At 35.8% G+C, this 25,711-nt stretch overlaps 5 protein-coding genes across 10 annotated transcripts; 4 read left to right on the top strand and 1 right to left on the bottom strand.

Moving 5' to 3' along the window:
• The first annotated feature begins 640 nt into the window (after positions 1-640).
• Positions 641-4,140, top strand: LOC7474183 (pentatricopeptide repeat-containing protein At3g22690). The gene has a single exon (XM_002314639.3). It carries the CDS (start codon positions 712-714, stop codon positions 3,247-3,249), a length of 2,538 nt encoding a protein of 845 aa, XP_002314675.1. The 5' UTR covers positions 641-711; the 3' UTR covers positions 3,250-4,140.
• An 892-nt stretch (positions 4,141-5,032) lies between these two features.
• Positions 5,033-7,154, top strand: LOC7474184 (pentatricopeptide repeat-containing protein At3g22670, mitochondrial). Its single transcript, XM_024610052.2, has 2 exons — positions 5,033-6,876; positions 6,953-7,154. The coding sequence occupies exon 1, from the start codon at positions 5,117-5,119 to the stop codon at positions 6,809-6,811; it is 1,695 nt and encodes a 564-aa protein (XP_024465820.2). The 5' UTR covers positions 5,033-5,116; the 3' UTR covers positions 6,812-6,876; positions 6,953-7,154.
• A 1,110-nt stretch (positions 7,155-8,264) lies between these two features.
• On the top strand, positions 8,265-10,660 carry LOC7474185 (pentatricopeptide repeat-containing protein At3g22670, mitochondrial). Its single transcript, XM_002314641.4, has one exon. The coding sequence runs from the start codon at positions 8,489-8,491 to the stop codon at positions 10,193-10,195; it is 1,707 nt and encodes a 568-aa protein (XP_002314677.4). The 5' UTR covers positions 8,265-8,488; the 3' UTR covers positions 10,196-10,660.
• Positions 10,661-12,601: 1,941 nt separating this feature from the next.
• Positions 12,602-14,415, top strand: LOC7474186 (pentatricopeptide repeat-containing protein At3g22670, mitochondrial). Its single transcript, XM_002314642.4, has one exon. It carries the CDS (start codon positions 12,646-12,648, stop codon positions 14,305-14,307), a length of 1,662 nt encoding a protein of 553 aa, XP_002314678.3. The 5' UTR covers positions 12,602-12,645; the 3' UTR covers positions 14,308-14,415.
• Positions 14,416-16,059: 1,644 nt separating this feature from the next.
• Positions 16,060-25,091, bottom strand: LOC7474187 (DExH-box ATP-dependent RNA helicase DExH16, mitochondrial). 6 transcript variants are annotated; one of them, XM_052456328.1, is made up of 17 exons: positions 24,492-25,091; positions 24,152-24,233; positions 23,849-23,981; positions 23,017-23,138; positions 22,705-22,895; positions 22,113-22,253; positions 21,421-21,543; positions 21,050-21,127; positions 20,069-20,237; positions 18,782-18,894; positions 18,611-18,691; positions 17,933-17,998; positions 17,725-17,789; positions 17,461-17,506; positions 17,263-17,379; positions 16,543-16,634; positions 16,060-16,462 (listed from the first exon to the last, which is right to left on the bottom strand). In XM_052456328.1, the coding sequence occupies exons 2-17, from the start codon at positions 24,213-24,215 to the stop codon at positions 16,345-16,347; spliced, it is 1,719 nt and encodes a 572-aa protein (XP_052312288.1). In that variant the 5' UTR covers positions 24,216-24,233; positions 24,492-25,091; the 3' UTR covers positions 16,060-16,344. The 6 variants fall into 6 exon arrangements, with proteins under 6 accessions (XP_052312288.1, XP_052312289.1, XP_024467013.2 ...); XM_052456329.1 differs by having other exon boundaries at positions 23,849-23,978; positions 24,492-24,825; XM_024611245.2 differs by lacking the exon at positions 24,492-25,091 and adding an exon at positions 24,355-24,428 and having other exon boundaries at positions 23,849-23,978.
• Between the last annotated feature and the right edge of the window lie 620 nt (positions 25,092-25,711).

Consider the following 25,711-nt stretch of genomic DNA (forward strand, 5'->3'; position numbering starts at 1 on the left):
AACTTTTCGTCTCCTCAGAAATTTGTTAATCTGAATCATTGAAACCTTGTAGAACTTGGAAATCTTTAATCACGATAATGTCAATCTAATTTTAGTTGGCATAACCTGGAAGAATTTATCATGTAAAAAACAAACCGATTTTATTAGAGGTGGTCATTTTCGGTTAGGTTTGGTTTTTATCTAAAATAATAATCAAATCAAATTTATAAAAAAAAACCACCGAAACCGATTCAAATAGACCGGTTTCGTTTCGGTTCGGTTATTTTAGAGTAAAAATCGAAACCCAACTGATTGGCTCAGTTTTTTTGATTTGGCTCGGTCGGTTTTTTCCGGTTTGGCTCGGTTATTAATTTCGGTTCGGTTTTATATTTTGGTTTGAGGCTTATGAAATCAAACCAAACTAAATCAGTTAATTTTTTAAATATTCTAATCGGTTTAATTAATTTTTTTTATAATTAATTTTTTTTATAATTAATTTTTTTTATTTTATTTTTTATTTTCTCTGAGGTTTTTATTTTTTTTCTCACCCCAGATTCTTATCATAGGATTGCTCGTTTACTTCCACATAGGCCTTGACCAAAACTTAAAATATAAAACTTCTATATCGAAAAGGAATATAAAAGAAGGGCGAATCAGCACATAACCGCTAGCAATTTTAAAATTTCAGCTAATCTAGTGAGCACTTCAGCTGCAACACAGAGTCCAGACCAAATGGCTGCAACACTTCATCTCTCTACTCTAATTCCTGCTACCCCAACCTCCGTAGCTCTACCCAACCAAAATGAACTAAAAATTTTGACCAAGCACCGCTCTTCTCCAACTGGGTCTTTCAAAAAATGCAAAACGATGACAGAACTCAAACAACTACACTCTCAAATCACTAAAAACGGCCTAAATCACCACCCTTTATCTCTAACCAACCTTATATCCTCTTGCACTGAAATGGGCACTTTTGAAAGTTTAGAATACGCGCAAAAGGCATTAGAGCTCTTCATAGAAGATAATGGAATAATGGGTACTCATTATATGTTTAGTTCTTTGATTAGAGGTTTCTCTGCATGTGGACTTGGTTATAAAGCCATTGTAGTCTTTCGTCAACTGATGTGCATGGGTGCTGTCCCTGATAATTTCACATTTCCCTTCGTGCTAAGCGCGTGCACGAAGAGTGCTGCGCTTACTGAGGGGTTTCAAGTCCATGGAGCAATCGTTAAAATGGGTTTTGAGAGAGATATGTTTGTAGAGAATTCTTTGATACATTTCTATGGCGAGTGTGGAGAGATTGATTGTATGAGAAGGGTGTTTGATAAAATGTCTGAGAGAAATGTTGTGTCATGGACTAGCTTGATTGGTGGCTATGCTAAGAGGGGCTGTTATAAAGAGGCTGTTTCTTTGTTTTTTGAGATGGTAGAGGTGGGTATTAGACCCAATTCAGTTACGATGGTAGGAGTGATTTCAGCTTGTGCAAAGTTGCAGGATCTCCAGTTGGGAGAGCAGGTGTGTACTTGTATTGGTGAGTTAGAGTTGGAGGTTAATGCACTGATGGTTAATGCACTTGTTGACATGTACATGAAATGTGGAGCTATAGATAAGGCAAGAAAGATTTTTGACGAGTGTGTTGATAAAAATTTGGTCTTGTACAACACAATCATGTCAAATTATGTGCGCCAAGGGCTGGCAAGAGAAGTTCTTGCTGTATTGGGTGAAATGTTGAAACACGGTCCACGACCTGATAGGATTACAATGTTGTCTGCAGTCTCAGCATGTTCAGAGTTGGATGATGTTTCTTGTGGAAAATGGTGCCATGGTTATGTTTTGAGGAATGGATTAGAAGGTTGGGACAATGTTTGCAATGCCATCATTAACATGTACATGAAGTGTGGCAAACAAGAAATGGCTTGTAGAGTCTTTGATCGCATGTTGAACAAGACTCGGGTGTCATGGAACTCACTGATTGCAGGTTTTGTTAGAAATGGTGACATGGAGTCCGCTTGGAAAATTTTCAGTGCGATGCCAGACAGTGATCTTGTCTCTTGGAACACAATGATCGGGGCTTTGGTACAAGAGAGCATGTTCAAGGAAGCGATAGAACTTTTTCGGGTAATGCAGAGCGAGGGAATAACGGCAGACAAGGTGACAATGGTGGGTGTTGCATCGGCCTGTGGGTATCTAGGAGCTCTGGACCTTGCAAAGTGGATCCATGGTTATATTAAGAAGAAAGATATTCACTTTGATATGCACCTTGGCACAGCCTTGGTTGATATGTTTGCTAGATGTGGTGACCCTCAGAGTGCAATGCAAGTTTTCAACAAGATGGTGAAAAGAGATGTTTCAGCCTGGACTGCTGCCATTGGTGCAATGGCCATGGAGGGAAATGGAACTGGGGCTATTGAGCTTTTTGATGAGATGCTGCAGCAAGGGATCAAACCAGATGGAGTGGTTTTTGTGGCACTCCTGACTGCATTGAGCCATGGTGGGTTGGTAGAACAGGGTTGGCATATTTTCAGGTCCATGAAGGATATCTATGGCATAGCTCCCCAAGCTGTCCATTATGGGTGCATGGTTGATTTGCTTGGCCGAGCTGGGTTACTGAGCGAAGCTCTTAGTCTCATAAATAGTATGCAAATGGAGCCTAATGATGTGATCTGGGGATCGCTTTTAGCTGCTTGCCGGGTGCACAAAAATGTAGACATCGCAGCTTATGCAGCTGAAAGGATAAGCGAATTGGATCCTGAGAGGACTGGGATTCATGTGCTTCTGTCAAACATATATGCCTCTGCAGGAAGATGGGATGATGTTGCAAAGGTTAGGCTACACCTAAAGGAGAAAGGAGCCCATAAAATGCCTGGATCAAGCTCAATCGAGATCAATGGCAAAATTTTTGAGTTCACGACTGGTGATGAATCACACCCAGAAATGACCCACATTGAACCTATGTTGAAAGAGATTTGCTGTAGGCTAAGAGACATTGGCTATGTTCCTGATCTTACGAATGTTCTGCTTGATGTTAATGAGAAGGAAAAGGAGTACCTGCTCAGTCGACACAGTGAAAAATTGGCAATAGCTTTTGCACTTATCAGTACAGGTCAAGGAATGCCAATTCGTGTTGCAAAGAATCTCCGAATATGCTCTGATTGCCACTCATTTGCCAAACTAGTATCAAAATCATACAGCCGAGAAATCATTGTTCGGGATAACAACCGTTTCCACTTTTTCCAGCAAGGTTTCTGTTCTTGTGGTGATTATTGGTGATTGAAATGTAAATGTTATACCCAGTGGCTACATGTTAGAGATGCCGGTGAGCAACAAAAACCCAAGTTCTTTGTTTATTACAGATTAAACTAGAATTTCCAGTTTGGAAACAGCATGTCCCAGCAATTTCCAACCTTCAATCCGCAAGAACATTATTTGGAATCATGAACAAGGGTTGAGAAAAAATGCTGAACATGGCTATTAATGCAAGAGACAATTGTACAGAAGAAAAGAGATAATTAATGAATACCATAAGATAAGTTTCTGTTCCATTGTAGATGCTGGTTATACAGTTCTAAGCTCTTACCCAAGACATAAAGGAACGTCCCACAGAATCAGCCCAAACCCGAGACGTGCTTCATAACTGTCGAAAAATGGAGTCTACAAAAGCATGGTGCATTGGGTCAGATTCCCAGAGTTTAGGTTGATGCGCGCCTGTGAACTTCCTCAACAAGCCAGATGGTGGCTTCAGCTTTACAAGGATGATTCATGATATCCAAAGGCTTGTGCTTGTCTCCATTGCCAATTCGCTGTTGATCCCACTGTTGATCAATTGTAACATCATTGGGTAACCGTTGGCTCAACATTAATCTCTATATCAGCATCTGAGAAAGAAGATTCATCCGATGATATAACATCAACTGGGTCAGCCTACGGTATTGTCCTCTTCATGTCTACACACAATGAAACCCTGCAAAGAGCCAGCTCACAATGTAAACAAGAGTCCTCAAACACACCGAAAATTGAACCCCATTTGACACAACACAAACAAGTTGAGGTGCATTACCCTTTTCCCCTTTCTGGAGGGATGAAGATGGATATGTAATTTGCTGGAGGGATGAAGATGGATATGTAATTTGCTGGAGAGCTTTAAATTTCTTATTTTTCTAAGGATTGTTTTTTAATTTTTTAAAAATTTATTTTTGATTTCAGTGTATTAAATAATTTAAAAAGATATTAAAAAAAATTTCATTTAAAAAAATTTTAAAACTTAATAAGAAGTCAGTTTAACTATAGCTCCAAATAAAGTCTAAAGCACTGTTTGTTTTTAGATTGGACAAGATTTTTAAAATTTTGAGTTTTTTTTATTTTAAATAAGGTTTTTTTAGGTGTTTTTATGTTATTTTAACATGTTTATGTTAAAAGATAAAATTCAAAAAATATAAAAAAAATTTAATATATTTTAAAATAAGAAATATTTTTTAAAACAATAACCACCACTCTATCTTAGTTAAATTGAAGATTTTAACTTTCAATTTGTAGTTTATGATGTTTGCTAGAATTAAAGAGTTGTTTGTAATTATACTTCATGATATTTTTAAAAAGTTTTAATTTTTTTTATTTAAATTATATTTTTAAATTGTTTTGATATATTAATATTAAAATTAATTTTTTAAAAATATATTTTTTAATATATTTCACATTAAAAATAATTATTATCATCTTACTCTAAATCATCCAAAAAAAAATGATTTTTTGGTAAAAAAAACATATTCAACCAAAATTCTAATTCTCAATGGGGTCACGACTCCCGATTGGACCCCACCGATTGGACAGTACCCACTTAACTCTGTCCCTGTAATTTTTCCTTTCTAAAACGACGCTGTTATTGTTATGCTAGATTTTAATGATGGTTTAATTGGGTAATGCTTGATTGATGGGTATCCAAATCTAATGGAGAAGATTATTTTTGTAAGGAGCCAGTTGAGAACCACGTGAGAGTTTCGGGACAAATGTGTCTTTTGAGCTATTATTCAAGGCCCAAAATGAACCGAACAACCTCTCGGCCCAACACCCACCTTCCCGGCTGCTTCGTTTCGCCGTTCAGTTCCTGGTATGTAGTGTAGAGAACTGAAATAAAGAATTAATGCTTTCTTCTGCTTCTCAAAGAAAAATGCAGCCAAAACTCCAAATGCTCAAGCTCTATCGAAAATCCCTCTCTCCTAAACCCCTCCTAGCCAACTACTTACTACCTAAACTCCTATGCACCCTGACCGAGTTAACTCTCGCTTGTGACTCACCCAACTCTCCTCAGCCCCGGCCTTCTATCCTCTCAACTTGGCTCTGTAACGACCAGAAACCAAAAGTCGGAAAACCGACCAACGGACATTTTGTTATTCCTTCACATGCCAACTGCGACAAATATCCCAACATCGAGTCCCACAAAAATATTGCTAGTCTCTCGCTATTATCGGAAGCAAGCGATAGTGATGCGCATAAAGTGGGTGAAATCCTAAAGAAACACTACTTATCTGAGGATGCTGTTGTCGAAGCGTTAAATGAGAGTGGTATCAGTGCAACACATGATTTGGTCTCGCAGCTTTTGAAGAGATTTAGCAATCAATGGTTGATCGCTTTGGGAGTTTTTATTTGGGCAAAAAATCAAACAGGTTATGTGCATAAACCTGAGATATATAATTCCATGATTGATATATTAGGGAAGTCCAGGAAATTTAGTCTTATGTGGGATTTAGTTCAGGAAATGAGTGGACTAAATGGGTATGTTTCATTGGTTACCATGGGGAAAGTAATGAAGCGGCTCGTTAGAGATGGCAAGTATAATGAAGCTATTGATGCATTTAGAGGATTAGAGAAATTCGGTTTGAGTAAAAGCACAGAGGCAATGAATGTGCTGATGGATATTTTGGCTAGGAACGGTCGTGTTGAGGATGCTCGTGCTGTGGCTTTAGAGTTTGAGGGTTGTTTAACTTTAGATTATCGTAGTTACAATATTTTGTCATCTGGATATTGCAAAGCAAGGATGTTTGGTGATGCAAGAAAGACTATGGAAGAAATGGAGGAACGTGGTTTTCATCCTAATGTTGTTTCGTACACCGCTTTCATTGAAGCATACGGTGAGCAGAAGGATTTTCGAAATGTTGAAATCATTTTAAATGAGATGCAAGAGAAGGGTTGCCCGCCTGATTTGATTACATATACTGTTTATATACGTGCTCTTGGGAAAGCGAGGCAAATAAATAAAGCTTTGGAGATCTGCGAGGAAATAAAAAGAAATGGTTTCGTGCTTGGTACTCAGTTCTACTGTTCGTTAATTCATAGTTTATGTCTGTCTGGAAGGCTCAAGGATGCTTGGAATATTTTTGAGGACGTGGAAAAGCAAGGAGTTGGTCGGGATTTGGGGATGTATAAAGCCATGATTTCTGCTGCTTGTGCACTTTCGCAGGATGAGAGTGCTTTAAAGCTGCTCCACAAAATGGAGGAGGACTCTTGCAAACCAGATGTCCAGACTTATGCGCCTCTGTTAAAGATGTGTTGCAGGAAGAAGAGCATGAAAATGCTCAAATTTCTGCTGAATCACATGTTTGAGAACGATGTCAGTATTGATATTGTTACATACGACCTATTGGTGCACGGCCTCCGTAAGCAAGGGAAACTCAAGTACGCTTGCTTCTTCTTTCAAGAAGCAGTGTTGAAGGGAATGGTCCCTTGTGATAAGACATACAAGATTTTGTTGGAGGAACTTGAGAGAAAGAATATGGCAGAAATGAAGGGAAAGATTGAGAAGTTGATGTTACGGGCAAAGGAGCTAAACAGGATTTAGGCCTTGCAGGATGCTTACATTAAACTTAGCCCAGCAGCATGCTTGTTGAGATTCATGATAAACCGGTTAGTTGCTTCGTTTTCATCAATCTGATTTCTACTTCGAAATGGTTCTTGACCCTGTGCTTTATTCTACTCTCAGTCGATTCTATAACTGTTCGAACTGAACCCGAATGAAGAAAGCGATCCACTGGTTAAGAATATTACACCGATGGCCAAACTAGAGACAGTTTTTAACTGTACACATAATGAACAGCACAATTGTTTGGTGAGAAAGCCTTGAACTTAATCTAAGGTTATGTTAAGTATGTTTGGTTAAGAATAAATCTTGACTTAAATCAAAAGTTTATTGTAAATTTGAGTAAAATTCTGATTTAATTAAAAAATAAAAGTTTAAACTGTCAATGAATTCTAACTTATACTGCATTTATTTATTTTTTAAAATCTTATAGGTTAATTTAAAAAAATACACTCTCAATTTAAAGTCATTCTAATTTATTTTTACCAGAAATTATTTATAAATTTTTTTAAAAAAATCATGACTCAAAATTAAAAATTACTTTTTATAATTCATGACAAACATTTCTTGTTCCTTTGGATGTGAAGAGCATCTGGCCCAACTTGATTGGTCAGACTGGAAACTAAATGAATCGGGCCTAGTCTACAGCCTGATCGTCTAGGCAATTAGCATGCCCCCTGGTTTTTTTTTTTTTTTTCTCTTCTTTATATAAAGCACTAACTTGTCATGATTGTTTTTTTTATTTTTTATTTTTTTTCAAAACATCATGGTTTAGCAAATGGTATAGTTGGAACAACAATAATTTTAAAAAGTCATTGTTAACGGCTTGTTTGGTGTCGTGGTTAAATTGTTATTTTTTTTCTCTTTTAATATATTAATATTAAAAATAATTTTTTTAAAAGAAAAACTATTTTGATACTCATTTTCTCTCTATATATTTTTCTTCTCTCTCTATCTTTTTCTCTCGCTTTTATTTTCCTTGTTGGTGACAATTTTAACATGCAGCACACGATTTTTCTATCTTGTAAATACAAATTTTTTACACCGATCAATAGCTACATTTCTACTAACTCATTCATATTTATAAATATGACACTAACTTTTTCTCCAATTACATATCAAACACAAAACCCATGACACACTATCACATCAACTAATAAGAGTTTTTTTATAGATTATAGTAGTGGTGGTGATTTAAAGTATTTTTTATTTAGAAATATATTAAAATAATATTTTTAAAAAAAAATTATTTTTAAAATTAATATATCATTTAAAAATATAAAAAAAATTAGCAAAAAACACTTTAAAAGTTAAGAAAACTCAGTCAATTTATAAATCACAATGACATGATCATATTTTATACATGTCATATTTTATATTCTAGATGCATATTTCATTTTTAAAAATTATAAAGTTGTATTGCATAATTTCACCACTATGTTAGCAGAGGATTTAATTAAAAAATAATAAGGAATTAAACGACACATAATTAAATTATTATATTACCATAACCTTTAAAATAATTTAAAAGAATAATTCTACATTTTCGAAATTGGAAAAGCTCTTGCTAGAGTGAAGAAAATAGCGCAGCAGAAGGGGACTGTAAGATCGAGATTGGGCCTAATATATACACAACGCATCAGGTTGGCCCAATAAGTCATGCTCCTTACTTCCTTCTCTTCAAAGAGCGTCCGGCATGTTCTTACATTCTGCATCCAGATTTCAGAGGGGAAAAAAATGCAGCCAAAACTCACAATACTCAAGCTCTTTAAAAATTCCCTTGCTCCAGTGCCTCATCAAATCAATCGCTTGTTAGCCAAGCACCTATCAACCATTACCCAGTTTCCCCTCACCCACGACTCACCCTTCTCGCCTGAGTCTCCCAGCCGACTTACTAGGGACCCAAAACTCTCTGATCCAGAAAATGGAAATTTTTTTATTTCTCCACTTGCCAATTGGGTCGATAATCCCACCCTTGAAAACTTCAAAAGCATTGCAGCTGAGAGTGGCACTGGCGGGGACATTGATAAAGTAAAAGGAATCCTTAAAAGACACTTCCCATCCGAGGATGCTGTTGTAAAGGCGTTGGATGAGAGTGGAATAAATGCAACAAATGATTTGGTTTCGCAGCTTTTGGAGAGGTTTAGCAATCAATGGATCACGGCTCTCGGTGTTTTCATCTGGGCAAAGAATCAAACAGGCTATGTGCATACACCTCGGTTATATGATCTCGTGGTCGATATATTAGGGAAGTGCAAGAAGTTTGGTATTATGTGGAAAGTAGTCAATGAAATGAATGAGTTAAACGGGCATGTTTCATTTTCCACGATGAGCATTGTAGTGAGGCGGCTGGCTAGTTCTGGTATGTACAAAGATGCTATTGACGTACTTAGAGGGCTGGAGAAATATCGTGTGAAGAAAGATACGGTGGCATTGAATATGGTAATGCATGCACTGGCGAAGCAAGGTGGTGCTAAGGATGCTTATAGTGTGTTTTTAGAGTTTAAGGATTCTATAACCTTGGATTCTCATAGTTTCAATATTTTGATACATGGGTATTGCGAAGCAAGAATGTTAGATGATGCAAGAAAAACAATGGAAGAAATGGAGAAACACGGATTTCGTCCTGATGCTTCCTCGTACACTTGTTTTATTAAAGCATATTGTAAGCAGAAGGATTTTCGAAATGTTGAAGTTATATTGAATGAGATGGGAGAAAAGGGTTGCGAGCCTGATGTGATTGCATATTCAATTTATATTCGTGCTCTAGGGAAAGCAAGAAAAATAAATGAAGCTTTGGAGGTTTATGAAAAAATGAATAAAAATAGTTGCAAGCCTGATGCTAAATTTTTTAGTACACTCATCTACGTGTTAGGTCGGTCTGGAAGGCTTAACGATGCTTGGTATGTATTTGAGGATATGGAAAATCATGGGGTTAGTCGAGATTTGTGGACGTATAATGCCATGATTTATCATGCTTGTGCAAATCGGCAAGGGAACAGTGCTTTAAAGCTGCTTGAGAGGATGGAGGTGAATTCTTGCAAGCCAGATCTTGAGACTTATCAGCCTTTATTGAAGATGTGTTGCAAGATGAAGGACATGAAGGTGCTCAAGTTTCTGTTGAGTCACATGTTCGATAACAATGTTCGCATTGATCTTAGCACATATGCTCTTTTGATTCGTGAACTCGCTGAGAGCGGGAAGCTTGAACATGCTTGCTTCTTCTTTCAAGATGCGGTGTTGAATGGAATTGTTCCTAAGGACAGGACATACGAGATTTTACTGAAAGAACTCGGGCAAAATAATATGGTTGAAATGAAGGGAAAGATTGAAAAGTTGATGTTACAGGCGAAAGAGCAGATATGATATTGACTCTACTTGCCTTCTAACTTGTTAAGATTCTTGATTAGAGAAAAGATTGAGATATTGGCGTTGCTAGTGTTCCAGGATGAAACGCCTGGTTGTTCTTCTGTCAATTTCTTAGTACCTAACTGTTTTTCTTGGCACCGTTCTTGTTCTATGATGCATTCCCAGTTCCTCTTCCACCTATCTTGTCAACTTCTGTTACTAAACTAAGATGAAGAATGTGATCTATTGGTAAAGAATGCACCATTGACCAAACTGGATGAGTTTTTCACTTGTTTTGTTGCTAGATACTCCATATTGACTAGCCCTACTCGAATTACTTATCAGAATCCTAATTTATAATGCTGCATGCCCTTCTAAGCTTGAGGCCTATGGTAGCCAAAAAGATGCATAAACTGTGCTGTGTGACACTATTACACTGTCAAATTCCAGCTATGAATGCTAGTTGCATAGCATCCCGTGTTGTACATCTGATTGTCAAGAGTTTTATCAATGCTAATTGTCCATCTACTGTGGATCCCGGCCCCTGAGTTTTCCTTCTACAAGAATATATTTTTTCTGAATTTTCCTTGTTATTTTGATTGTGTTTGTTCTCGTATCACTATAAATTATTACATTGATTTTAGTATTTGATCAGTTTAGTATTATCAAAATTTAGGATACTTCGAAGAGAACTAGGCATGACAATTTTATTCTATCCTTGTGGTTGGTTTACCACCTCTGTTAGATTGTCCATATGCTCAAATTTGGATATCACGATGTTCTTTTCTAGTCGACACTGCGCTTTTCTTTAGGATATGGTCCCCTTATATATATATATATATATATATATATATATATATATATATATATCAAAGGTCTGACAATCAATCATCAAAGCTACAAAACAAGTTGTTGAGCAATGGAGGAAATGGAGTAATATCCTTCATATTTTGTTCATGCCTTACTTTGGAAGTTTTATGCTAAGTTGTAAACACCGTTCCATGTGAAATATTTTGGTTTCGATTCATTTTGGCATTCTACAGCGGAGATTATAATAACATATAAAGTAGTTTTAATATATTTAAATATATTCATTTTATATAAATTCATTATCTAAGGTTATATATAACACCCAATTACTTAATCAGAAAAATTATAGTTGAGACTAAAAGAGGTGGTGTTTATATTGTGCACTACCTCATAAAATACTATTTATTTAAATATTTTTTTCTTTGTTTTTTTTAATCTATATATAACTTTTTTTAATTCTATACTTCAATATTTAGTTTATTAGTTTGCTTTATATGTAGTGAGCTTGGTTTCGAGTTTGATATGTTAATCTAGTTGACTTTAATTTTTTTTTTGTCTTTTTAATTGGTATTCATTTATATGTTATCATTCGATATTGAGTTGATTACTTCATGATTTTTTTTGTTTGCTTTTTGTGAGTTTATCTAAGTCTTATGTCATTAGTCACATGTTTTGTAGGTTAATCCAAATAAACTCAGGTCGTTATACTATGTCATGTTTGTAGATTTAACTTCTTCTTTTTTTCATTTTCCACCTTTAATAAATGAGTTTATTGAAAATTGAGTTTCATAATTTGTTTTTTTATGAGGTTATCTCAATATCATGACCTGGATTACGGGTTTGACAGGTTAACTCATGTCAAATTCTTCTGTGATTTTTGAAATATTTTTTTTAATTACATTCTTCAACATTGGATTTATTAATAATTGAATTTTATAATCTGTTTTGATTTTCTTTATATGAAATTATCATGGTCTCATTATCTAGATTATGAATTTAACAGGTTAACTTAGATTGATCTCAATCGATCCAATATATAGCCGTTTCAATATTGTTTTTTAAAAAAACATTGTCTTGAATTTTCAAACTATATTCTTATTGGTGTCTGGGTTGTCTTTGAATTTATCAAATTGATTAGGTCATATTAACTCAATTACACACAATTTAAATTTTTTTCACTAGAAAAGTGTTAACAATACCTCAATATTTCTTTATATGTTTTTTTAAAATTTAATTCGACCCACAGCTATTCCGAGTTAATAATTTAGCATTCACTATAACATATAATATTATTAAATTAATTAACAGTGCGAGTAAAGTAGTAAAAATTTCTAATAAATTTTTTAAAAAAATTAATGGAATGGAACAGTTGGTGAAATATCTCGAGCATTTCATCTTGACTCATCTCAAACAATATAAAATGAAATTTTAAATGATATAAAACAAATAAATATTTTTATATTTTTTTAAAATAATTTGAAACTTCTTAGATACACCGAACGAAATGGAAATGGACTGAAAACCCTAGAAGTAAATTGTGGGTCAAATGTGTGAGGCCCAAATAGTGTTTACATGGGTCTAGCTGGCCCAAACTGTTGTTACAAATTTCACGTCTTTCTTCTCCTTCCTTGGCGCCCATTCTGGGGATTGCAGTGGAAATGGCAGTAAACCTCCAAATTCCCAGGCTCTTTCAAAAGTCCCTCTCTCCAAAACCTTACCAAATCAATCACTTATTACTCAAATATCTATGCACCACACCCGATTTTCCCCTCACTACTCATGACACATCCAACTCGCCTGAGTCTCCTGATCTCCCAACTTGGCTCTCCAACAGCCAAAACCAAAAACCCTCTGACCCGGATGATGGAGATTTTGTTATCCCTTCGCTTGCCAGCTGGGTCGAGAATCCCAACCTTGAAACGCACAGAAACGTGCCCAGTCCCTTGCTATTCGAACCACAAGTTAGCAATGCCGATAAATTGAGTGAAATCCTTAAAAAACGCTACTCATCTGAAGCTGCTGTTGTGAAGGCGTTGAATGAGAGTGGTATTGATGCCACAAATGAGTTGGTTTCACAGATTTTGATGAGATTTGACAGCCATTGTGTCGTGGCTTTTGGGGTTTTCATTTGGGCAAAAAATCAAACAAGTTATGTGCATACACCTGAGTTATATGATTACATGATTGATATATTAGGAAAGTTCAAGAAGTTTAGTCTTATGTGGAATTTAGTTGAGCAAATGAAAGGGTTAAATGGGTACGTTTCATTGGCGACAGCGAGCAAGGTAATGAGGCGGCTCGCTAAAGCTCGCAAGTATAAAGATGCTATCGATGTATTTAGAGGAATTGAGAAATATGGTGCTAGCAAAGACAGAGAGGCATTGAATGTCCTAATGGATGCATTGGTGAAGGAGGGCGATGTTGAGGATGCTCATAGTGCGTTTTTAGAGTTTAAGGATTGTATAACTCTGGATTCTAGTAGTTTCAATATCTTGATACATGGGTATTGCAAAGCACGGATGTTTGTTGTTGCAAGAAAGATAATGGAAGAAATGGAGAAACACGGGTTTCACCCTGACGTTGTTTCATACTCTTGTTTCATAGCAGCATATTGTGAACAGAAGGATTTTAGAAATGTAGAAGCTGTTTTTGATGAGATGCAAGAAAAGGGTTGCAAGCCTAATGTCATTACATATACTACTGTTATGCATGCTTTAGGGAAAGCAAGGCAACTAAATGAAGCTTTGGAGGTTTATGAAAAAATGAAAAGAAATGGTTGTCTGCCAGATTCTAAATTTTATAGCTCCTTAATATATGTATTAAGTCAGTCTGGAAGGATAAAAGATGCTTGGGATGTATTTGAGGACATGGAAAAGCAAGGTGTTTGTCGGAATTTGTGGGTATATAATACCATGATTTCTTCTGCTTGTGCACATTCTCAAGGAGGGAGTGCTTTAAAGTTGCTTGAAAGAATGGAAGGGGATTCTTGCAAGCCAGATGTCAAGACTTACGCACCTTTATTGAAGATGTGTTGCAGGAGGAAATCTATTAAGCTGCTCAAGTTTCTTTTGAGTCACATGTTCAAGAACAATGTCAGTGTTGATCTTGGTACATATACTCTTTTGGTGAATGAATTTTGTAGGAATGGGAAACTTGAACATGCTTGCTTCTACTTTCAAGAAGCTGTGTTGAAGGGAATGGTTCCTATGGTTAAGACATTCAAGGCGCTGGTGGAGGAGCTTGAACAAAAGAATATGAAAGAAATGAAGGAAAAGATTGAGAAGTTGATGTTTCAGGCGAGAGAGCGAAATTTGACTTAGTCTTCACCTTTCGGGAAACTTGTTTAACTGTAAGGATTCATGAATTTTTACTTGAGCCTTAAGGAAGCTTGCTTTCATATTCAGTATGAACAGGTTGGTTGATTTTCAGCACTTTTTGCTACTTAACTCCTGTTCTTAACCCTATTACTTTCATGGTTCAATCTAGCACCTCAACAGCTGAAACTGAGCTCAGATGAAGAATGTGATGCACTGGTGAAGAGTACATCATTGTAGGCCAGCACTTACACTTAGCTTGTTTGTTTTTATATTTAAAAAGTATTTTAAAAAAATTTAATTTTTTTTAATTTTTTTAGTTTAAATTAATATATTTTTGATATTTTAAATTATTTTAATACATTAATATTAAAAATAATTTTTTTTAAATAAAAAACACTTTAAAAAAATTACACATACTATATTCCAAGTTTCTCGTATCTTCAATCCTTATATATATATTTTTTTTTCCCTTTCCTCTTCTTTCCTTTCGTGCATAGGACGGGGCCCGATGCCCAATAAAAAGACCGAACACCTCACAGATAGGGTACAGTAACACCTTTTATCCAATAACAGATCCAACTCCCATGGAAGATTATCTTAAAATCCAGGCCTCTCCCCTTCAGAGGCTCCCAAGTTGATCGAGAAACCCACCCTAAAATTGTGTCAAACCCGCACCCTTCAATCTCGAACAGAGCTTGACCTATGGAACAAAGCAAACATGGCTCTGGAACTGTATCTTTCTTTCTGGAACATTTGAATCACAATACTAGAGTCCACTTCCACATTAACTTGTCTAAGACCCAAACTTTATGCCAACTCCAAAACTGTCTGAACTGACCATAACTGAGCTCTGCAGCTCAGGAGGAACCCAACTAACCTGCATATGAGCATAGAGAGCGCGAAGCTTGATGTAGCAGCCCTCCTGCGTCTTAACTCATCATTTGCCAAACGATTGAACATGTTTTGAGAGTTGGGACAGAATACTACAGCATATCGTCAACTCTACTTCTAAATGAACCTGATTTATTTTCGTTGCCTTTTTAAGCTTGAAGCACTGTAGCCTTAATCCAAGGGATAGGCTTAACTCCATATTATTGCGGTCCAAAAGATGTTTTTTTATATTTTTAGATTATTTTAATTTATTGATATTAAAAATAAATTTTAAAATATAAAAAAAATAGTATTTTGATATATATTTTTTTAAAAATATTATAAAAAAAAACAGCTATTAATACTTTAAAAAAACATTAGTGGTCAAGAAAGTTTGTTTTATGTCGTGACTTCTTTAGTTTGAATTTTGAGATCACATTCAAGAGAAATTTTCTCTGAATTCATCTAACCAATGTAGGAGTTATGTCCTTAGTCTCAATTAATGCGCCAAATAGTCCAAAAATATTTACTATCATTAGAAGAAAAAAAGCCTGCCGTAGCCTGAAGATCCGTCCATGCTTTAAATCACACAAACCTACCAGATTCCAAGCAACGAATGACTACCACCAGTGTGGTCAGTCTATTAGTCGACTTCACTCTGGTTTTGTACTTGCAAGTCCTCCCTACTTGTTCCAACAAAATTGGGAACTTTTTTTCTAAAAGTATCTTCAGGGTTGAGAACTATCCATTCTTGAAGTCTACAACTCTACAGGTCCAGTAACAAATTCCATCAGTTTCCGAACAGAAGATCCACAGCTGCGCGCGCACAATCACAATAAAGGAGGGTCTAAGGAGTTTAAAAGCTTTTGTCTGCTTCTGCCATCATACAAAACAAAGGGGGAATTTGTATATTTTCATCGTTGTAGACAAATTTTTACATTTGAGTTTGTGTAAAAATTACTTGTACATAATTTGATAAAATAAATCATGGAAAGGGAAGGAGAGGAGAGGACATTCGTTTGAGTATTGGAGGAAAAAGCTACGTTTAATAGCAAAATAAACAGTGAGGATGGGAAGACTGAAGTCTATTCATTGACAACGGAACAGCCATTGAAAGAATACGTTAGGAGTGAATAAACATTCTACCACCAGTACAATATGAGAATCATTTCATACATATTGCCGCGTTTCTTTGGATAACAGAAAACCAGAGTTAACACGTGATGGTAACTTTCTTGTTTTTGGCTGCTTCTGCCACCCGAATCTTTCCAGGAATTCCTCGATCAACCTACAAATTGGAGGTGGAAGATAAGACTCGGATTACAAGCTAAATGAACACATAGAGATAAAAGACCGAGTCACACTCACAGGCCACATATAGCCTTCTGGGAGGCTGCGAGCTCTCGGTCAGGAAATGAATCCTCCAAACGGAAACTTAACCATACATAGAGATCCAAGACCTGCAGTTTAACCATAAAAGACAGCATTATCAGCATACACATTTAAGTTTAATAGTTCCAAAAGGACCGGATTGCATCCTTATTTTCAGTAACTTAAAATGTCTAACTCAACCATCATTTTCAAGGACACTTCCTCTCCAAAACCAAAACTGCTGTAAATTTTGCTCTGGGTTTTTAGGAAAAACTTAAAACAGAACCATTGATTCCCTGTGCTTGAAAATTTTATCAAAAGATTTTTCCAAGATAAAAAAATTTAGATCAGCTCGAATCAGAAAACAGCAAACCAAGATGCTAATGTGCTGCACGGAAATAACTTCTGCAAGACCAAAAGGGCCAAAATGTCTAAATAATTTTGTAAAATGGGATGGTGCCCAAAATCACCCAATATTGGTTCTGATGCCAACAGCAAGTTTCAAGTGAAAATGCAGAGGTGACTTGCTAACTACCTTTACCCTAACTGTGAAAAAATAAATATTGATTTCCTATTCAAGTGCTCCATTTTTCTATGTTGAGGAGGCAGAGCTGCAGAAGATTTGGTAAACTTTGGTGCATGAGAATTTCAACTGCTGCAATTTGGAAACTCCGCCTATCATTATTTCTCAGAATGTGCAAACGTACAAAGGTCTACCTTGTGAATAGATTCAAGCTCCTTGAGTGCAGACTCTGTTTTTGGCACCTGAAGTGTCCCCGGTGTAAATATTTCTTTAAGTCGAACGATGCCTTTCTGTGCATAGTTTTGGGCAAACTGATCCATCACAAGTAATAATTAACCTTTCCATTCAAACAAGCATATTAAACAAATTCAAGAGTGAGATATAAAGTTCACCTGCGTAAGACCCTGAGATGAAATTTCATTGCGCATGTCAACAGGACTGCACATCAGAAATATTAATAAATTTGAACCTGATTGTCATAGTTTACTACCCTAAACTGCTTCTCAAATAAGTTGAGCTAGTAAATAAAATCTAGCAATAAAAATAGTTTTGCTTCATGGCATTTGCTACTCAAATAACTGTTGCCGAAAGGAGGATCATCTAGGTAAAAGCTGTCATCTGAACCATTTTATCATTGACTGGGATAAAGATTTTACCTGATAACAAAAAGGTATTTATCATGCAATGAAATGGGCAATACATCAACAACCGCAGCAACTTTCTGATGTCAAGCATTTTAAATGAAATTAGATGCCAGGTAATTATATATCCTAAATATAATACCACTAAAAACAGCGGTATCTTTTTTGCCAACAACATGCTAAAACTATACAAGCATATTCTGTTGTAGGAAAGGGAATGTACCAGCATTTCCTCACAGTTGGCAATGAAATAGTTTTCAGATAATTTGGCGTTCTCCAGAAAATGCTCCTGTGCAAAAAGGGAAGCCCAAAAAAAAAGGGTCAGATGCATTGTACATAGTAGAGGAAAAATCAATGGGAAAATCGTATTTGCAGGTAGGAAAGTTTGAATTCTGACTCAAGTTTAAGTCTTAGCAATCATGCTTAACTCTGAGAAAGTCTCAAACTTCAACACCATCAATTTGTACAGGTCAAACCAAGCATGGCGGATGTCAATGCAATTCTTTACGTAAAGCTAGAAGACAGTACTTTAGAATGAGCATTAAATGTAACTGCAGGATGCCCTTTCTTTAAGTTGGCTAGTATTTTTGTACCAGGAGAAAGCTATAACCATATAAATCAAAGTTGATGCTGTGAAAAGTGTGAACCATTTAGGTCATAGTTGTCATTTGACTACTGGTTCACACTGCATTCACAGAGCTCCTCCGAAGTAAATAAAATCTCTCAAAATTGCAAGCGATAAAATTTAGTTAGAAACAATTATTTAAAGCATTTGTGCCTGAAGAGATCAAAATGAAGCAGCCAATAATTTCAATTGACTGTGGAAAGAAGTCATATATTGATGTTTTAATAGATGAAAATGTCGATACAATAAAAACAGAGATGGTCAAAAGTAACCCACCATTATCCGGTAGAGGCCTTTTTTTGGGTGTAAACGTGAATACATAAATATGAGATCAAAAGTGGGGAATAATCCGGCACACTGCAATGTAGAAGTTAATCAGATTCAGAAACAAGTATCATACTCGTATGGTATGAAACTATCGCATGCAAGCTTGTTCATATACATTACCTCCAAAATAGGAGAAGGCGATTTCAATGATGAATGAAGCAAGGGTAGATCATCCGCATGTAAACAGGTCACTTCTCCAACTGGAAAGTCTGATCCATACCTGCCAGCTCTCCCTAAAGGCGTAACTCTTCAGCCATGAGAATGAAACCAGCCACCACACAAAGGTTGGCATGCAATGACAATACAAATAACAGCATCTACACATTAATACATCACAAAAACATAACTTAAGAGCAAATGTTATGACCACGATCTGTTGTCTAATTATTTTCAATAAAGTAACTTCTATTGAAACCAGCTACCCAATTTTTTATCCCTTTTTTCCCTTCTTGCATCAGCTAAAAACTATAAATTCCTAGCTCCCAAAAAGGATAGCTGCCAATCAGATAAGAATCTAAAAAGGCAGACATTTATGCATATGCAACGAGGAACATTTGAGATGAGGACCGTTGGATTTAAAGCAGCTGACCCAGCAAAAAGTTTGTCAAACCATGAAAAAAAAACAATTAATTGAGTTAAAAGTAGAAAATAGAAGAATCAACAATATTATGGAATCGGAAGGGTAGAGAAAAATAGGGCACAGAAGCCGAGTCCTTGGGGAAGTAAAAGACAGCTTTTAAGCAATGAAACCTGTTGAATCCAAATGTCTGCTCTATAGGCTCACATAGCTACAGGCAGGGTCTCAGGACATTAGTGCTTAATCATGTGTTAACAGGTCTAGTCTTGATGTGATCCTATCTAGCCAGCATCCTGACAAATAAAGCTATCTGTCATGAACGTTTTTTTATCAAATGATACACAAATAGAGATAATTAATTAATGCCCAGAAAGTTGACTTAAAAATTGTGTCTGTTTGTGATTTATTCATTCCGTTTTGTTCTTGATATGTACCATCACTCCATACTGACACCTCAATCCACAAACAAAACTTGATGTGTATTTCAATCATAAAAGCTCCCCACTAATTGAAATTGTACAATCTGCAGGTACAAATATTCAGCATTCCACTCCGTGAATCTTGCACCATAAAGCATGCAAGACAAACAATTTTTACAGACTAACAGATGGCACGAAACTTGTTTATTAGTTTTTAAGGTATTCTTAACGCAAATAGATTACAGCACCGTTCAATGCAGAAGAAATCCACAATTTATCACAAGAGGCAGCATTGTTTACTCCATACTTTAGGAAAGTCCCCATGCCCAGAATGAAATTGGCACACAAAACCAGTTATACTAATAATTTAGCCAAACAGTTTAACGAATGAAATTCCACATAACGATGTACCTGCAATTTGTTTAACCTCTGATATCGTGAGGTCCCGCATCTCAACACCGTCAAACTTTTTCATAGTTGAAAATATGATCCTAGAAATATTCAGGTTTAGACCCATCCCAATGGCATCACTAGCCACAAGAACATCAAATTCACTGCTTGCATCATTGAACATTGTTGCCTGCAATCCTAGAGAACACACTAGTTAATCCATTCCTAATATAGATTCATAGGAGAGGACATAGATAAATAACCTCTTAACCGCATAGACATATCAAATTTTAAAGTTATGAACTATAATACAGATTACAATTAAGATCAATTACATATGAAAAAATAATCAAAGATTTAATAAAAAGGCTAAAAAAGGTTGGTGATAGGCTAAAATAAACCATTGCCTCCCCTAGTCGACGATCAATCACATAATTGCATTAACATAAAACTGAAATGCACGTTTAATTATTAAAAAGTAACAGCAGAATCATGGAAGCTTCCACAACAATGGCTCATGGAAGGAGAGCAGTTGTAAAAGCCAACACTTTTTTCATGGAATGACAGCTCTCAAGACTTGAACACCTTGTGGTTGCAAGTCCAAGGCTGGATTTAACTCTTAGAGTTAATTATAACTTAGTTCCTGTGTTTTAAAGAAACAAATAATTTAGTCCCTCTTGTTTAAAAAATAATAACTTAATCCTTTGACCATCAAATCAGTCAAGAACTAACAGTAAAGTAATTGAATCGATGACAGCTGATCAACTCACTAACAGAAAACTAATGGAGGGACCAAATCATAAATGGAAAAAACTACTATTACAAAACTACAGAGATTAAATTATTTGTTTCTTAAAACAAAGTGACTAAGTTATGATTTACTCTTAACTTTCAATGGTAAACTTAAATAAAGGGATAAGCCACGGATGCTTATTTGGACTTGTGCGTTCTATCTTCATCAAGTTAAAACAACAATTCTTGAAAGTAAGAAGGAATCAACACCTGTCTGGTTCGAGTTTCAGGTGGCAGTGAACCATAAACAACAGAACAAAGATGCTTCCTCCCTCTTTCAATTTGTCCCTGGCATCAACAACAAAGATGGAAATGCACATAGAAAAGTTAGCATGCTAGTGAGAGAGATATTGCATGTCTAGAAATCATACCCAATTTCAAATACGGAGTATTGATTAAAATATTGTAATATGACCACAATTGCATGACCAGTACATAATCAAACAAGACAATGCCATACTAAGGTGCAATGCAGTACTGGAGCCTGACAGACCCCAGGGAGAAAAAACCACAATATTTGTGAACATTAAAAAAAACATAGAATAGAAACCAAGTTAAACAAAATTGAAATAATCACTAACCTTCAATTTGTATATCTCGCGACGTGAAAAGGTTACAATGCAATCACCTGTTTGTATATTCTTAAATGATCCAAGAGGTTTCTGTGATGGAACTAAAGGTGAAAGTCTCTCATAGTATTGAACCTGGGACATCATGGCACACAAGAAAGGTTTAAAAATCCAATTAACATGACATGGACAGCATAACAAGGGTACACGTAACATGTATTGACACAGGCTTAAACTAGTCATTTACGTTACTACAACAAATTGCCTACACATAAGGACATGACTTTGAAATTCTGCAATCATTAATAACAATTAGCACATTGCCATTCTTACATTAGATGGAACAGTCCTCAAAATCTTTACAAGTTTGTATTCCATAAATGTTCAACACTGTCCCTGCAGATGTGGTTCTCTGCATATGTAAAACAAAGTTGATGGCTACAAACTGCAGAGAGGGTTTTCATCTCTCTATCCTTTTTTTTTTTTTTTTTGACAAAATAAACGAAAAGAATGAAACAAAATATTATTACATTGAATTTCACAAATTTTCCTCATCATTTCTTCTCAAACCATAAAGTAGCAACGTGAAACAGAGGTAGGACCACTAAATATAATGTACATCTGTGTTTCTACAGTGCATAAAAAATCCTCATGGTGAAAACCAATTATCATAAATATTGTCTTGCAAGTTTGAGAAAACTAACATGGATATCATCGCCAGTAGGTTTTAGTATTTCCTGAATAAGAGGAACTGCAGCAGGATCTCCACAGAGGTGGAGTTCATCAGCAGAGATACCTAAAAGAGCACGTGTAAATGAGAAACCCCTTGTCATGCACCCCAACATCTGAAACAAGAAGAGAGAAAGACTCAGAATAGTTAGAAATCCACTGATGCTCAAGTATGATGGCCTAGCAACACAATATCTTGACTCGGTTCACTACCACGCTGTTGTACTTTGACAATAAGTTGTCATGACAAATTGAGGACCATTCAACAGCCTATCATCATGTAAATCATTTGGCAGCATTATTGGTAAACTGGTTCATTAAAAACTTTATAAGTTTTCAGAACAAAACTTCAGCTTTAACAACAAAAGAGAGACTAGAAGCAAGTTCAGATTAACCCCCCTCTCTCCAAAAACGAGATGAAAAATATTAAAGAGGGAAAGTATAGTGTGTTCAAAATTGGCTACTCCAGATTGGCACGAACAAGACCCATTCATTATATTCACTGGCATAAGAATCTCAGATTTTTCATAGTGTGCAATAAATCTTTCAATTGAACCATCAATATACCTGAATTTCATCAACAACAGCGCAGCTATAATTTGAGGTTACATCAGCCATTTCAACTGTCACAGCTTTGTGCTTTGCCCCGTTAACTTCCTCTCTCTCTTGCCCTGTTATTAAATCACAAGGAACATTTGCCTTGTTCAACCTTTTTGCCACCTCCCATGCAAGCAATCTCAAAGGACCACAATAGACACCTACCAAGTAACAAAACCAATACAAAAATAATTTGAATGTATAGCTGATGCACCTCAGTTTTAATATTTCTCAGGTGGATACGGTGGTTAAATTTAAAGTAAATCATGATAAAAATTATACCAGAAGGACTTGACTCAAGCTGCTTCAAAGCATGGTATGTTTTACCACTATTTGTGGGGCCCACATGCAGGAAAATCTTGCGATTCTTTCTTCGTGCAACAGGGTACCATGCATGAGGACAACTGAATCAACCAAAAAACTCAATCAACATGGCAAAGAACAGATGATATAAAACAATTCTTCTTTGACATTTACTTTTTACCCACAAACAAGTATCGCTAGAAGCATAACCGTATCAATCAAGAGATAGAGCATCACTTGAAAGTAAGAGCTGAAACTGAGACTAAGATGGCTTCAGATGATTTCAAACCAAAATAGTAATTCCTATAAATTACTAAAGATATTTTCAAGCCGAGCCTAGGAAGGTTTAGATATTTTCTGAAAAATAAATCTCAGACCCAGTGAAATAATACATTTAGTTTGAAAAATCAGCAATGCAGAATATCTTGGGGAAATTCATTCCAGAGACAGAAAAGATGATAGTGATTGAGCTCCACAAATCAAGAACTTAAAACCAATCACAATATTGCAACTACTACGAATTCCCATACTAAACCTTGTAATTCCAATCCCCAATTGAAAAACGAAGCCAGGTTCAGTTTTCTAAAAACCCCCCAAAAGTAGAAAAGTGAAATAACGAATCCATCAGAGCATTATATTCCAAATGAACTATATAATGAATGGAAGTTCAATCCTTTATTACATAATTTCATGTACAAACACATTAGCTTTCAGTTTTTAATAAAGTAACAAAGTAGTTGCAAAATTCAACCAAGAAAACAAATCTTCGCGTGAGAAATCAGCAAGGGAAAAAAAAGGGAGAGTTTCTTACGTCAAATCCAAAAAATCAAACTTGTGGGCACGATTGTCGTTGCTGGTGCTGTACTCCCTTAACAAATTGCAAACACCAGCTAGAGCTCCAAGCCTTGATTCTACATGTGGCCGGGATGGATCCAATTTATCTGCTAAACATTTAGAGAAATAAAAAAGAACAACAACATAAACAACTCAAAAGAAAAAAAACCAATATTCTTCAAAAACCAAGAAATCACACTCTACAAGCTATTAAAAAATTGCTATCTAAAAATAATTACGAAACAAATTCAATCAACCATAAAAGAGAAGAAAAATAAACCTTTTAGAATGCCAGAAACTCCCAAAGTTGAGACCTGTCGATGGCGAAGTAAGAAAGCAGCCATTTATTTTTAAATTACTAGCTGGGTTGATTAAAAGAAAAACATTAGAGCTTTGAAAAATGAAAAAGCAACAAGAAGAGCTGCTTCCCGTTATGCATAAAAAGGGAGAGAAACAACAAAAGCAACGAATTTAGAGGGCAACATGCGGTTGATGGAAGAATAGAAAAGTTCTGGTGCTGTGAGTGTTGGCCACTCCAGCTGCGAAACTCATTAATTTGGGAGTTTTGCGGTATTTAATGCTTTCCGTGATCCTGAAGCTCAGGCCAATTATATACTTACCTTACTTCGGATTTAGGGTTGTTCTGTTTTGTTGTCTCGAGAAGGGCTAGCCCAGTCCATACTCCTAAGCCCAACCCTGTTTGAAATAGTTTGCCTTCTCTTAAAATCTTTTAATAAAGGCATAATCTCGAAAGGACACTTATTTAAAGGGCTCGAACTAGCCCATATTATTGCTCAGTGGGCTGTTGTGCTGATTGTTTCTGAACCAAAAACCATGATCTTTCTTCTCTTCCCACATGCACTTTCAAACCAGGTTTGTAGATTTTAACGTAGGAGGAAGAAATCAGGAAGATTATTGTTGACAGCCAGTAGATTTCGCAATATTCACCTACGCTGTGCACTCATTCACTGGGAGTTCGAAATGTAACCTACGCTGTGCCCCTGCTATATATGAAGTCATTACATCCCATGACATGATGAAATTCACTTCGAGTTGTTTAGTGTGGATATTGCGATGATAATTGTATAAAATAGTCCGTTAATAAGGTTAGTCGACTGAATCTACCTGACAATTCCTGGATGATGAAGACAGCAATATTTTTAAGCTTCGGACAAGATTACCATGATCAGGCTGAAGGACTTGACATGGGTGCATAGCAACTTGAGAAAAAAAGTTGGATATGGGAAGATATGCGTGGAGGATGCCACCGTTGAAACTCCTATCAATCAATTCTAATTAGGGGGGTCTGTGGAGGGCGATGCACGAAAGGGACAGAAACCTTGTGATTTGATAGGGCAACATGGAAGGTGGTATGAAATGCTTTAGAAAACGGGGGGAGGGGGGGCAGTGACCACCAACATATATCAATTTGTCAATGCAAGTGAATGGGTGGTCGCTCTTTGTCACTGATTTTTAGGGTTTGTGAGAATATATATAATCATAGTTATTTTATAAAATATTTTTTTATTTATTTAAAAATTATTTTTAGTATCAATATATTAAAATAATCTAAAACACTAAATTTAATTTAAAGTAAAAATATTTTTTTTTTAATTTTTTTCAAAAATATTTTTGAAACGGTATTGTACCTCTATCCCTCTTGTGCTCTCTGGACCTATAATCATACAGAAACATCTACATGTATTCACGACATTTATGAGATCATTTATACTGTGACCTTTCATATGCTTTTGATTGAATTCCTAGCCTCACAAAATATAGTACGAACGAATTCATCATACAACCTAGGAATTCAGTTCTTAAAAACTCCTTTTTTTTC

The sequence above is a fragment of the Populus trichocarpa genome, chromosome 10 (genome assembly GCF_000002775.5).
Source record: "Populus trichocarpa isolate Nisqually-1 chromosome 10, P.trichocarpa_v4.1, whole genome shotgun sequence".
NCBI classification, from domain to species: Eukaryota; Viridiplantae; Streptophyta; class Magnoliopsida; order Malpighiales; family Salicaceae; genus Populus; species Populus trichocarpa.